General features: G+C 41.1%; 1 protein-coding gene across 1 annotated transcript in view; it reads left to right on the top strand.

Moving 5' to 3' along the window:
• LOC134534522 (cyclin-dependent kinase 5 activator 1) overlaps positions 1-15,966 on the top strand; it is a 56,918-nt gene extending 40,952 nt beyond the window's left edge. The window contains exon 2 of the mRNA XM_063373004.1: positions 15,586-15,966. Within this exon, the coding sequence (XP_063229074.1) occupies positions 15,586-15,966 (381 nt within the window). The remainder of the gene's footprint in view (positions 1-15,585) is intronic.
• The last annotated feature ends 262 nt before the right edge of the window (positions 15,967-16,228 follow it).

The following is a 16,228-nucleotide window of genomic DNA, read 5'->3' as shown; positions in this document are numbered from 1 at the left end:
TTAAAAAAATTACCTAATTCATCAGTGAAATGTTTGCAATGTGTTTACACACAGTGATTTTCCTGAATTAATTTTAAACTTAAGGGCCCCGCCTGCCTGGGCACACACACGGTGCGCATAGCTTCAGGAAATCCACCCGATTTGAAAACTGCTCAAGATATTCTGTTGGGGTCTGTTTACGAAATACATTTAATAATTCGCTGAGGACCCAAAAGTACTTTTGACTTCGGATTAGGTTTTTAAAATGTATTTTAAGACGAGTTAAAATTACTAAAAGGTGTATTCAGAATAATTGTTAGGCATAAATAAATCGGTACAGATTCTTGAAAGCATTTAAGGGACTTGCAATACACCTTTACCTTCATTTCTAAGCCACATAATATTACGGTCACCGCTCAAATTTCACAGTTTCCAATGGACGACGAAAAGACTGCACGCCGGTTCACAGCCTTGTGCTTAGAGGCGACACCACGCTTGAAGCACCAGCGAGCGTCACACTTATCATCCCGCCTCACCGACACAGGTACACCCCTGAATAGACGGGCCCCTTAAATTGAGTATATTTCTCTCAAACATGTCGATTTAAAAAAATACAAACATTAATGGCTGCCGTATTTTCGGTGCGTATATAAAGGGCCAGAAACTTGGGTTTTTTTTTTTTTTTGTAGCGCGGGTAAAATTCGCGTGCACACGACAACGCGATGTTTGGTTGTCGCGTCGCGTACTTGGCGTCGCGCCCACCGTCGCGATGTCGTGACGCCAGCACGAAGCTCTTGTCTCGGTGAGTGGCTGGGGTCTCGGTGAGTGGCTGGGTTCCCAGGTGTAGTAGCGCCCTGAGAAGGCATCGTACTCGACGGTAATGACTAGAGACCCATGAATTTCGCGTATTCATTTCGTGTAATGCTAAAATTCAAATGATTATACCTTAGTGCTGTTTCTGTCATTGGTTCTCTGTTAATCTGGAGGACTGAGGGCCAATTAGAGACCCTCACTCATAGAAATGTCTAATCACAGGCCACCCAGTCGAGACGACTCACAAGTCAGCAGCCAATGAACAGATGGCATTTGCCCGAGTGTGTAGAGGATATTGGAGTCCATCCTGGAGGTCATTGAATCCGCGAAATTCACGGGTCTCTAGTAATGACACACTGTTGGTACGCAAGGGGGGGGGGAGGAATAATGAAGACATATCCCCCTCCCCCGAAATCCTTTGAATTATAAAAATATATATTAGCGATGGGCCAGTCAAATCCTCAAATCCTCAAATACCACCAAATCCTTGGTGTTATAGTGATTCTATGTTCCAGGAAAAATATTCGAAGAAAAATATTAGAGGAAACATATTAAACTAAAAGATTCAACGCTGATAACCTCTGGAGTTTATTGGGACGATTCTTACCTTCAAAAAAATTAATTCTACCATTCCCCAATTTAACATTTAATTATATAAATAAAATTAAAATATGTATTGATTCTGGATTATTACTTCATGAAAAAAACATTAAAATGATTAAATGTTTCAACACCAGTTTTTTTTTCACTTCTTGTACATTATTTTATTTTTAACCCTTGAGACCAAGATTCGGATACGAGGGGTGTATTCGATGCACTTTTTTGGGATTTGAATTCGAGAAGATTGTGATTTGACCCATCCCCCTGACAGAAGGAAAGAATTTGAAAGCAAACAGCAGGCGAAAGGGGGTTCTATCCCCCCCTTCCCCCTTAGAAATGAAATGCTGCGTGCGCCCCTGATGACGCAGACTGCATGCAGTTAGCCGACCCGCGGGGTAACACCGCGACATGCTTGGTTCGTTTCGACGAAACGCCATCCGCTCGAGGTGACGCACGCGCCCGTCCTTTTAGTTTCATCGACGTCCTCCCTCCCCCCCCCCCCCCTTCATATTCCCAGCACTTTGAGGGGAACTCCCACCTGCATTTCCACAGCCGCTTCTCACCTCGTTTAGCCTCTGGACGAGGGGAGACCGCTCACCCTTCGCTGCTCTTCTGCGTGACGTCGAAACCTCCTCGTCTCGATTTGTTTCGATTAGATCGTGAGCCACTAACTCCGACAAATTTTTGACGTGACAACGTCTAATAAATCGATGAACGCTTCCCTTAACGCTGTGTCCCGTTACGCTCATTGTACGCTTGCGCCGCATCTATTTCTCTTCCACTCGATTGGAACAACCATCGATTTGACTTTTTCGAGGCACATTAAACTTGAAACACTCCCATTCGTTTCCTACTTTTCCTATCATCGTCCTATCCTTAACAGAATAACACAGATTGGAAGAAGTTAAATAGCAAACATGTATAAAAGTTATAGTTAAAATAATCTCATCGTGAAAGTAATAAACATATTTGAATTAATGAGTGCAAATAAAAGTAAATTTATCAATTAAATTGTAGATTTCATTTCACTCCTTCTTTGTATCCATACAAAATAGTGATAATTCAATAAAAATGATTCAATTTTATTCATAAAAGTATGCAATCATTTCATCAATGTTTTGTTATGACGTTGTCACGTTAAACTATCGTCCGTAAACCGATTTTACAGACAACCAATTTTTTTTTGCAATATGCTGAATCCAGTAAACGAAGTAAATAAGTCTACGATGCCTGACTTTGTGGGCCCCCACCCACACGGGCACACACACGTGATGTGCAGAGCTTCAGGAGAAAACCACGCGATTTGAAAAAGTCCTCGAGATATCCGAGTGGTGTCTGTTTACGAAAAAAAAACATTTAAGAATACTCGTACGCTAAGAGCGGATGAGTAGTTCTGTTTCCGTGTTCAAACTGTTAAAACGCGCGTTTCAGAATAATTTTTGGGCATGAAAGCACTCAAAGGACTTGGATTACATTTTTATCTCAATTTTTTCGCCATCTGATGTCACAGTTCCCACTCAAGATATCATAGGTACCTACTTAGTTGTCTTGTGAAAGATGAGAAGACTGTGCGCCAGTCCACAGCATTGCACCACCGAGTGTCGATCTTATTCCGCTGCACTAACATGACTAGGCGGGCTCTTCAAATAGGACCTATGAAATCGTTGTAATTTTTTTTTTTTTTTTTTAGAAAAATTAACAACACGATACTTTTTTTTACTGTCAACTTTCTTCCAAGAGGGTTATTTTTATTATGTTTGGTAGTTTTATTAATCACTCGTTCGTGTCGAAGCGAGTTTGTGATTTTCGAACAGGAAATTTTTACACCGTCCGTCCGGGAGCAGGTCGCAGTGCCACGCGCGCCCCTGTGACGTCACGCGGCTACTACTGCCCACTCCCCTACGCTAGCCCGAATGGACCCGCCGCCTGGCTGGCGGGCTGTATCGATTGTGCGGCCCCCGCGGCGCCCGAAGAGGAGGGTGTAGCCTTGTGGCCAGGCTCTGACTGGCGGGGTCTCCGCCGCTAGCGCTGTTTGTTGCCACGTCTTAAGGGGCATGTGTATGTGTGTGTTGGTGAGGCTGGATGATGAGCGCGACGCTCGCTGGTGCTTCTAGCGCGGTGTCGCCTCTGGACTGGCGCGCAGTCTTCTCGTCGTCACATGATAACTGTGAAACTTGAGCGGTGACAGTAACATTATATTGTGGAGAAATGAAGATAAATGAGTAATGCAAGTCCCTTAAATGCTTTCAGGAATCTGTACGCCTAAAAATTACTCTGAAAACATGCGTTTTAGCCATTTTAACTCTGCTAAAAAATGCAGTTTAAAAACTTAATCTAAAATCAAAAGTACTTTTCGGCCCTCAGCGAACTCTTAAATGCCTTTTCGTAAGCAGACCCCACTCGGATATCTTGATTAGTTTTGGAATCGCGTTGTTTTTCCTGAAGCTCTGCGCACCGTGTGTGTGCCCGGGTAGGCGGGGGCCTTTAAGGTTGGGTAGTCACTCTGCCGGATGGCTGTTCTGAGGAGTCCCAGGGATTAATAGTTTAGTATGGGCGCCATCTTTGCTACTGGAGGGGGTTAGTGAGCTTCTGCTTGTTGCTGAATGAGTTAAGAGGGTAGCGTCGGTGTCAGTGCTGGGATAGGTTCTCTCAGCCTCTCCCCCAAACAGCTCCGAACCAGCACTGAAGTGACGTGTCCACTTCCCTCGCTAGACGCCAGACCACGCCAAAACATTCGTACCCATCTCAGGGTGTTTATGCTGGTCCCGCAAGCTAAATAAACTAGCGTGTAACAAATCCAGCACAAGATAATATTCATTTGGATACTATATCTAGTACTTTTTAAAGATTTTTAGTTTTTTATAGTTCGCCCAAGTGGCTAGAGTGTGTGGTTCGATTAACGGCCAGAGAGAGGATAAACCTTCCCCCTGGGCTCGGGACTGGGCGTTTTTTATGTCTCCCTCACCTTAATCTGGCGGAAGGCAAAGGCAAACCATCGCTGAATCATCCTGCGCTGGCCATCACCGTGACATTGCCTGTGCTCACGACACCCAGGAACGGGTAAAACGACTCATCATGACATCAGTGTTTCAGTACGTCCATACACAGACCTAGTGCATTTTATTTTTCAAATCTAAACTCTGCAGGCGAGCTAATGTTCCCTTTTTTAAAAAAATCCTTAGTCAAAGCTGTTCATAGCCCCCTTTTTCCATCAGCAGAACATTTTCAGCAGTGATATTAAACACAAGTAATTTAAGAAACACGCTCTAAACACATTTAGCAACAACAACAACAAAATATTCATCAGCTACAGATTTTTCTCTTTCATAATAGAACGTTAATTTAGCAAGCTGTACTAAAAAATATAATAATCATTTTTGCCTCGTGAGCTACAACCCTTTGAAAGTGTACCTATGATATAAATAATTAATCAATAATTTAAATTATGATGTACAATTATTTTAACCCTTCAAAAAGTGTTTTGTTAAAAAATAAAACATTACATTATAAATCAACAAACGTGTCAAGTATAAAATTACAATTCGAGACTGCGAGTAGAGGCCAAAAAATCATTTACATTTACAACGCTTGATTAAAAGTTTGCCTTTTTTTAACTTTAATATTTGCTGTCAGTTCAGTGTCTCTATATTTTAATTTAATTTATAAGAGCGTATCAATATCACAAATATGTCTAGAAATGTAAAACAAAATAAAATAACAATCTAATACTTATTCACCATATCCAGTACTTTTTTCCTGCCAAAGTTGGTAGGAAATATTTTTGCATGTTTGCGACCGTGGAGGTATAAGTGTAGGACTGCTAATGTCCGGCATGTGTTGCTATGCCTCCTTCAATTTGTTGTATTTTTTTTTGAAGTAGGTACACATATACAAAGCATTTCTATCTACCTATCTATCTCTCTGTATATGTCCTATAAATCTTACTATGTCTATATATATATACATCTCTATCCCTATCTATCCATATTACTTTATCTCTTTATGTATCCATCTATAACTTAACCTATCTCCCTATCTATATCTCTCGACATCACTCTACGTATCTATACATCCCTCACTCTTTCTCTACATATCTGTATATTTCTCTCTCTATCCCTCTATACCTCTACGTCTATATCTTCCTGTCTATATCTTAACTTCATAAAACAAAATACGAACACACAATCATTAATTTTTATTGATATTCTTATCCATCATTTACTTGTCACAGGTGTGAAATTTATATATATATATATAAACCACGTGCGTATTCTGATGCAACGTTGTGTCAAAATTCCAAAATAATCTGTGAAGAACTTTCTGAGTTTTAAGAATTTTTAACGAAACGAACATTTAAATTTTTATTTATATACTAGCTGCCCGACCCGGCTTCGCACGGCTATACTAATGGAAAAAAATTAAGCCACATCTCCCATTTCCAGTAATGGCAAATAAAAAAAATTCAGTGAAAATTTATTACAATGCTGTATAATGTACCGGAAAGAAAATGAATAGCACCGTTGGTTTCCCGACTCGTGCACGCAACGTACAACTGATGTACCCGTACTTCGCTACGGCAGTCTACAGGCAGATCACTCTTGCGCCGCTCATGATACATGCCCCTCCTTGTGGGTACGCCACTGACGCGCGATGCCCGTTGCCATGGAGACGCAGAAGGCATGAACAATGCAAAATCCTGTTCTCATGCAGACAAAGTACCCACTGTTGCCTGGTTTTAACCACCCATGGGATCTAATTTTCGAAATAATGTCATCCTGCGTAACATAAGGAACATTACTGTGAAGTTTCAAGTCTGTAATATATATATATACTTGAAAAAAGGGCAATTTTTGATATTTAAAGTACCCGCAAAATTTCAACGGTGATGAGGACTGCACTAACAATGAAATAGTCGTTGCCATAGAAACGAATTAAGCATCAACAAAGCAACAGCCGTTGCCATGGTGATTTCCTACCAAAAACTGGAAATTTTGATATATTACGCCCCCGAAACTCCCCTTGGGATCGGATTTCCGCAGAATCCGTTCTTAGTGAGCGTCTACATCGCAAAATGAGTAACACTGAAAGAAATTTTTGTATATTTTACAAGGAAAATCCTTGGAAACCCTGTTGCCAAGGATATTACTTGTAAAACTACAAGGCAGAGCTTTGTACCATGTGCGATTTTGCAAGGCTCTGCCTTGTAGTTTTGCAAGAAATATCCTTGGCAACAGGGTTTCCAAGAATTTCCCTTGTAAAAGTACAAAAATTTTTTTAGAGTGAACTATGCTAAATTTCAAGTCAATCGGGTGTATATTTTTAGAGATCTCGTGATGAGTGAGTTAGTGAGTGGTATTTCACTTAATAAACTTCTAGCGCCTGCGGCATTGTCAACACACACTTCGTACGTGTACTGCATGTGTATCTAACCCCCTCCAACGCATTTGATTCTAAATTGGACTTTTAGTAAGGATCCATAATGTTATTGATAATATAATATAGCCTATAGCCTTTCTCGATAAATGTACTATCCAACACTGAAAAAAAATTTCAAATCGGACCAGTGGTTTCCTGAGATTAGCGCGTTCAAACAAACAAACAAACTCTTCAGCTTTATAATATTAGTATAGATATGGAGGGGGTATCTGTTCTGAGTTTGAATCAAGTGGTTAGCCATTCGATAGCAAAACAAATCGTAGTTGCATAAAGGCTAATATGCTATTTTTGTTTAATAGCTTGAAAATAACTGGCTAGAGAGAATCGTAAAGATGCCATCGTGTAGTGAGGATTGCTAAACAACATAATACCAACACATCTGCAAGAAATTAGCATTGAACTTCATTTCACCGAAACACGTTTTTTTGCTACGCACATGGGAAACGGGGTAGAGGGATGTTCTCATGTTGACTTCAAGTGTCGACATGGAAAAGATTTTACACACACCAACTCCCTTGCTCCTTATCTCCACGGGAGCGACTGGCAGCTCGCGTCGAAGAACTAATGGCCACGCCGGAGTTACTGCCGCGTTCCAACGTTTCTTACGAGGGGCTTGGGGTGGAAGCTTTGGGGCGAATTCCCCATAAACTCTTCGAAAGAGGACAAAGACAAAATTGCTTTCCCACAGCATAAAATAAAAGTGAAGTTTCTTTCCTTTCTCGCTGGACAAGAATGATTGTGGTAGCTTTCAGCTACGAGCACACACAAAAAAATTTGTGTGGAGCTGTTTCGGAACCCACGGCCGTTGGTTTAACGTGAAAACGTCTGTGTCAGCGAGTCGCTCTTAGTGAAATGGATTGAAATGAAAACGAGACCTTTTACTGCATGCTAAAACTTTTAAAATAGAACAGACACTGAATGGTACATAAAGATATATTTCAATTAATATGTCCATTGTCACAGGTACAACCGCTGTAGAGGTGCTCGCATACTTTTTATAGGCTTACTTTACATATTTGCATAAGTATATTGTCCTAAATACACCATCTTGGTTTAAATCAATCGATCTGAATAAACTCTATACACAAACACACGAACCACTGCGCTATCACGTCTGAGTCGTGAGCTGCACTGAGTATAAAGGAGCGAGAGCGCCGGTTTGGACCAATCCGCGCGGTTCCCCTTCCCCGCCAACCCGCCCGCGAAGCAAACTCAAGGTCGTATCAGCCAGCTGACTATATAAGTTAAATAATGACACCACACTTACTTCTCAAAGACTAACAGTCAGGGAATTATTAAGGCAAGATAATATACACCTTTACGCTACGGTACAGATTTCTCTTCTGGTACCCGTATGTATCGGTTTGATTTTAAATACGTTATCAACTCAAAAAAACACAGCATACAACCATAATATAACTAATTTAAGCCAGATTTATCATCACTAGTAAACATTCCAAGCTCTGCACGGTCAAAAAACCTATACGTAAGTGTTTTTATGAATGCGGAGCAGTAGACTCTTACTAACATTCTGGATGACTCTATTGTACGACACGCTGGATGACTCCAATGTACGACACGCTGGATGACTCTATTGTACGACACGCTAGATGACTCTATTGTATGACACGCTGGATGACTCTATTGTACGACACGCTGGATGACTCTATTGTACGACACGCTGGATGACTCCAATGTACGACACGCTGGATGACTCTATTGTACGACACGCTAGATGACTCTATTGTACGACACGCTGGATGACTCTATTGTACGACACGCTGGATGACTCTAATGTACGACATGCTGGATGACTATTGTTCGACACGCTGGATGACTCTATTGTACGACACGCTGGATGACTCTATTGTACGACACGCTAGATGACTATTGTACGACACGCTGGATGACTCTAATGTACGACACGCTGAATGACTTCAATGTACGACACGCTAGATGACTCTATTGTACGACACGTTGGATGACTCTATTGTACGACACGCTGGATGACTCCAATGTACGACACGCTGGATGACTCTATTGTACGACACGCTAGATGACTCTATTGTATGACACGCTGGATGACTCTATTGTACGACACGCTGGATGACTCTATTGTACGACACGCTGGATGACTCCAATGTACGACACGCTGGATGACTCTATTGTACGACACGCTAGATGACTCTATTGTACGACACGCTGGATGACTCTATTGTACGACACGCTGGATGACTCTAATGTACGACATGCTGGATGACTATATCGACACGCTGGATGACTCTATTGTACGACACGCTGGATGACTCTATTGTACGACACGCTAGATGACTATTGTACGACACGCTGGATGACTCTAATGTACGACACGCTGAATGACTTCAATGTACGACACGCTAGATGACTCTATTGTACGACACGTTGGATGACTCTATTGTACGACACGCTGGATGACTCTATTGTACGACACACTGGATGACTCTATTGTACGACACACTGGATGACTCTATTGTACGACACGCTAGATGACTCTATTGTACGACACGCTAGATGACTCTATTGTACGACACGCTGGATGACTCTATTGTACGACACGCTACATGACTCTATTGTACGACACGTTAGATGACTCTATTGTACGACATGCTGGATGACTCTATTGTACGACACGCTGGATGACTCTAATGTACGACACGCTGGATGACTCTATTGTACGACACGCTGGATGACTCTATTGTACGACACGCTGGATGACTCTATTGTACGACACGCTAGATGACTCTATTGTACGACACGCTAGATGACTATTGTACGACACACTGGATGACTCCAATGGATCGACACGCTGGATGACTCTATTGTACGACACGCTGGATGAATCTATTGTACGACACGCTAGATGACTCTATTGTACGACACGCTGGATGACTCTATTGTACGACACGCTGGATGACTCTATTGTACGACACGCTGGATGACTCTATTGTACGACACGCTGGATGACTCTATTGTACGACATGCTGGATGACTCTATTGTACACCACACTGGATGACCTTAATGTACGACACGCTGGATGATTCTATTGTACGACACGCTGGATGACTCTATTGTACGACACGCTGGATGACTCAATTGTACGACATGCTGGATGACTACAGTGTACGACACGCTGGATGACTTCAGTGTACGACATTCTGGATGACTCTAATGTACGACGCGCTTCAACAAAGGCGACTGCACAGCCGCGCGGTAGTAACGTCACAGCGAACGATGCCCTGGGTGACTCGGGGACCAGCCCCTTCTCGGATTCTTCAGACGCCGCTGACTTCTTTCTCGTCGCCTCACGAGCGAAGTGACCAGGAGGTCATCGCAGTCAGGGAAGTCCACCGGTCCTTCGATTCCCGGTTCTTTCCATCTGTACTTTCGGGACTCGACATCGACAGCAAAAGAATTCGTTTTCATTGCGCGCTACGGTTAGTTTTATTTATTTCCCTCCTCTGGCGACGCGATCATTGCGGGTGAAGTGAAGGGAGAGTGTCTGCCGCTTCTCAGTCGCCAGTCGGTGTTCGGACTACTGAGTGCGATGCGTGTGTACCTGTGGTTGTTCCTTAAATAACTTTTTTTTAAATGGAAGTTTGTTATGAAAATAATTTTTTTTAAGTTAATTCTGTGATTTTGTATGGTTTAATCATTTTTCTTTCAAATTTAAAGGTTAAGTGTATGTGATTTGATCACGTTGGTAGATACTTTTTTCAATAAAAAAATTGTAACACAAATTTTTATCATTTTACTTCTTTTTTTGTCACTAAAACTTGTTTAATCGATCAAAACTATTACTACTTCAGTCACCTACTTCTGCACCATTAATATAAAAAAACTATTTAGTACCTAAAGTACCGGAAATTCTCGGTTCCGTTGAAGACTAGTACCGAAATTCCCGATTCTAAAAATCTATTACGTTTCATAATACCCTAATCCCAGTCAGCTGCTCGATGTCTGGTCCTGACTTCTTCCTCCATGAACCTATGACGTGGTGGTCAGAGTGTTTAGCGAACAAAGAAATGCGTATTCGATTCCCGGTAAGAACAAAAACGGAGCTGATGGTTTCTCTCGGGGTACTCCCTTTTTCCTGACTAATGCATTCTTTTGAAGTTCCATCTTAAGCCGTAATTGCAATAGTTTATTAGTCACGTGACCTGCAGCCAATCATAAGGCCTGAAAAATTCCATCCGTCTAGTCAAATTTTATTATAATTTTAAATCTTTAGGTGAGTACATAAATTGTTTAATCATGTTTGAACACATGTTAAAGGTTGTGTTTAAAAAAATCATCTTATTCGCAAAAGTGTAATTAATTACGCATGGTAACTCTGGAAGAGTTGAAATAAATACCAGATTGAAAAAATGTTATGTTTGATGAGTTATAGGTGCATATAAGACATGATTGTCAAACTAATCTAAAGATACAAGACAAATTTTCTCCAAAATTTAAGTTTTCTCAACAGTTGGCAGCATGTATAAGGGAAAATATTATGACGAATGAACGTACCAATGGAGGACAACGGACGGGTAACGGACACAGAAGCGGCGGGCTATTGTATTTCCGGATTTACCGTTTACACCATTCGGGTGTTTCTAATCGACTATATCTAGATGATAAGTCAAACTATTTTTTTTTCATTAACTCTTACGACATCTAACTCCACGCCGGGCATCCGCTTAAGGCTTCGCATCCGCTATCGTCTTCTTGTAAGAACGTTGGAAACTCAAGGATGACCATCTTCTCAGCCGGACAACCAATCATCGCCCGCTGCTGGTGACGTCTTTTGCTGGGGAATGACCAAGCTGGCAGCCGCTAAACCGAGGCCACACAGAAACTTCGCTACGTTCGCTGTGTTTGAGATGCTCCCTATGTTCTCTGCGCCAGGCGGCCAGACAGGATGGTCTAGTTCACGATGTCGGAGAGACTACATGCCGTGGGATTCCAGTGATGATTCCGACGTTGATAATGTTCCGTTGGCTCTCACAATATGTGAACAAAAGAAGAAATGGGTTCACGAATTTAATATAAAAACAAAAGAATTGGGAGAATTCCGTCATTTGATTAAGCAGTTGATTGTGAGGACGAAACCAAATTTATGGATTATTTCAGGATAAATTAAACTCATTTTGACAGCATTCCCTTGGACTCAAATCCCAGGCATTGTCTTGCATAACCTGCCTTCTACATTCTTCCATCGATTTATTCCATAAACATGGATGTTTCCGTAATCTTCTAATTAACTTTTTCCGTCGACTTGTCTATTTAGATAACGATACTGAGAGAAATTAATCTTCATAAAAAGCAAACGCAGAAGTACAGCACAATTCCGCGTGAGAACAGATTTTTTTGACGTGACGTATAATAAATTGATGAATGCCGGCTGCACGCACGAAAAAGTGTCCCGTTACGCACATTGTCCCGTTACGCTGTGTCCCGTTACACTTGCGCCGCATATATCTCTCTTCCACTCGATTGTAACAACCATCGATTTGACTTTTTCGAGGCACATTAAACTTGAAAAACTCCCATTTGTTTCCTACTTTTCCTATCATCGTCCTATCCTTAACAGAATAACACATATTGGAAGAAGTTAAATAGCAAACATGTATAAAAGTTATAGTTAAAATAATCTCTTCTTTAAAGTAATAAATATATTTTAATTAATGAGTGCAAATAAAAGTAAATTTATCAATTAAATTGTAGATTTCATTTCACTACTTCTTTGTATCCATTCAAAATAGTGATAATTCAATAAAAATGATTGAATTATATACATAAAAGTATGCAATAATTTCATCAATGTTTTGTTATGACGTTGTCACGTTAAACTATCGCCCGTAAACCGACTTTACAGACAACCAATTTTTTGTTCATATGCGCATGCGCGAAATCAGCGACTTTTTAAAAAAATAGTCGAGAACCAAACACCCCGGCGACGTAGCCAAGATCGCCAACATCGCGAACATGGCGAGCACAGCGCCGTGTGTGGCCGCAGCTCCAGAGGTGATGTCTACCCCTGGAAATGTCATGTGCTGACAACCCGCGGTACTAGCCTGCATGCCGGATCACCGCGGCTTCTCATCCGCAGGCGCACCAAATCCCGCCAAAGTTTTAATTCGCGAGAGAAGACTCTTTTAGGATGGGGGGGGGGGGGAGGAGGAGGGCCGCAAAAGCTCAAGTGAACATTGTCGAAAGGTTAAGCGTTCATAGCGCAGATGTATTATGGAAACACTCCTAGCTTTATCCTCGCCACATAATACACGACCGATAGGTGACTAGAATTCAGCATTTTACCCCTTACGTACTTCCAAAGCCACATCGTAAATCTCTTCAAAGTCGCGTGCGATATGTCAACATTGGGATTAATTCTCAAGATTTTCGGCGGGTACAGTGCGAAACAAATTTATAACTACATTATGTTCACATTCAAACAGATAATGAAGAATCCTACAATCATTTTAAAACACTCGATGAAGGAAAGAGAAGGTTATTACTTAAAACTTTTTGTAGACCTTTTTTTTATCTTCAAACAGAAGCTTCAACCAAAGAAGCGACCATTTTAATATCAATTGAGAAAAAAAAGTAACAGGGGCTTTTAGGTAGATTTCAAATTAAGGCTACCTCTTGTAGCCATACCATGGTGCAACTTCCGGAAAATATTTACATAGTTTCTCGTTCATGGTTTATACACCCTAAAACCATCAGCAACTCAAAAATGTGTTAGTATTTATGTATGTATGTGTGTGTATGTATATAAATATATATTTATATTTATATATATTTATATCTATTTATATCTATTTATATTTATATACACACATTTTATGGCCATAATAACTGCAGTAATTTTGCATAAATCACTTCCAAACAGATATATAATATATAGTAATGAAAAATCTTGGCCGAGTTTGTTTATGGGCAAAATCTAACCAAAAAGATATAAATGGGAAGGTTTTTTTTAAAAAATAGAAAAATCGTTATTAATCATTTAATATGATAAATATCACAACCGTATGTAGTTAATTATATATTTAGAGTTAAACCAAAAATTTTTGATGAGACCAGCCATAACTGTGAGGATTGTAAACAAAACAGTAGTTGGACGATAAACAAATTAAAACCTCCTTTAGTAGGCACACCACAAATCTGGAGGATATCGCCCCTTGCCCATAATCCCTAGAACTCAAAATAACTGGAGATGAAGACCAAAAAAAATATTACTCTTCAAGATGACTGAAATGCGTTAAAATAGCCTAAGGGGCTGTTACTTTTATTTTAATTTCTAACTCCCTATCTAAATTTTTATACCTACCACCCAAAACCTTTACGACAGGTGCCGCTCCCACCCAACCTGCTCCCTCTTCCCACCCAAAATTGGAAGCTGTGTTCGCCCCTGCCAGTGGAAACTGTCGCTTGCGGAGCGAGTTTAGGAACACAGTGGCAGAAGGACTAACACCTAGACCAGTGATGGTCAACCTCAATCGTTTCGAGGACAAGATGTCATTTTTGATACTAATCCGAGGCCAATGCACATGTAAATCAATATAAAATTTCTTACAACTTTTTATAATGCAGGAATATTGTGTAGAATAACCTATGAATGTTATAAAGAAACTAAAAATAGTTAACTTAAAAACTGCATTTACAGTATAAGAAGAATTACCATGAAATGATACATAGATCAACTTATTCTACATAAATGCAAATAAAATTTTGGCTAATACAAAGAGGCCACATTATATGGTGAATAATAATAACAACCGAAATAACAGCGAAATTGACGTCAATACATCGCCAAACACCGAAATGGAAAGTAAAACACAAAATGCGGCAAAATTCGCATCAATTATTTCAATTTGTCTTAAAATATAAATCTGATTTCATACATATTTAGTTTGGGGTATTATTAAAAACCTTAAATATTATATACTAAGTAAAATAAATTATTTAGTTATTACCAATTTTTTTCTAAAGTAAAGTAAATTTAAAGCAGTCTATAGCTGTTACCTACAGCTCTGGCTAAATGCCTACAGACAAACATGTGATTTAGGATATTTAACTTTGCATTTTTTTTTTCATATTAGTAGTATTGAAATAATAAGTCAGTGACAAAAAAAAATTTTCATTTGAAAATATGTTGAAATTTCTCAAGAGCTAAGAAACATTACAGAAGAATATTGAATGTTTTCTATAACTTACTCTTAACAATATATGTAGTTAAGCATCTTAACACAAATTTTTATAGCAGTTGATCAACATTTATTGTGCTTATAAGTACTTTATTAATACATATGTTTAATCTTTAATGGCAATAAAGAGACAAGGTCTGCTATTTTTAATGATGATATTTCCATTCTTTATAACACCACTGTATAGGTGTACCGGCAGTGGCGTAGCCAGGATTTGTGTATGGGAGGTGTTAAGAAGCATGCCCTCTCCCCCCCCCCCCCCCCCGGGAAAATTTGGATTTTAAGGTGTAAAATAGAGCTATTTTAGCAGTTTTCGGTACCTACTTAAATTTAAATATTGTAATGGTAAAAATTTTATTAATTTTAATATGAAATTTGTTTGAGTGATGAATAAGAAATTAATTAAAGATTTGGTGCTAAGGGGGGGGGGGGGGGGGTTGAACCCCTAAGACCCCCCTCCTGGCTACGCTCCGGTGTACCGGTACACGATGATTGATTGCGGGCCGTGGGCTCCGGCTGTTGCAGGACGTGGCCTTCATCAACCCGGCCAACGTGGTGTTTGTGTACATGCTGGTGCGCGAGCTGGTGCAGCAGGACGAGCTGGCCTGCGAGCAGGAGCTGCAGGCCGTCGTGCTCACCTGCCTCTACCTGTCCTACGCCTACATGGGCAACGAGATCTCCTACCCGCTCAAGCCGTTCCTCGTGGACGACGACAAGGAGCGCTTCTGGGACCGCTGCCTGCGCATCGCCAACCGCCTCAGCCGCGACATGCTGCGCATCAACGCCGAGCCGGGCTTCTTCACCGAGGTGTTCGCCGAGCTGAAGGCGTGCGGCGCGTCCGCCCCGGCCACGCCCACCGAGGCCCCCGCCACCCCCGAGGCCCCCGCCGCCACCACGGCCGCTTGACCGCGCCGCCGCCGCCCCTGCTCCGCGCTGCTGGTGCGGCTGTCGCTGGGCGACCCGCGCGGCGCGCGCCGGCCCTGCCAGCAGTACGTCACCACCCTCTGACCACACACACATGCGTGAAGCCCCGCCAGACCTCTTGTCCACCCGTCAGGCTGACTGTACTCTTTTCAGTATGGATAAAGTTTCGAAAATAAAAATTTCAGTTTGATGCCGCTATAAAAAATAAGCAAGCATGCCATTTTATAATAAAAAATATACCAAA

The sequence above is a fragment of the Bacillus rossius genome, chromosome 7, assembly GCF_032445375.1.
Source record: "Bacillus rossius redtenbacheri isolate Brsri chromosome 7, Brsri_v3, whole genome shotgun sequence".
Classification (NCBI taxonomy): domain Eukaryota; kingdom Metazoa; phylum Arthropoda; class Insecta; order Phasmatodea; family Bacillidae; genus Bacillus; species Bacillus rossius.
Note: the sequence above shows the minus strand (reverse complement) of the source record. Positions and strands in the feature narration are given on the sequence as shown.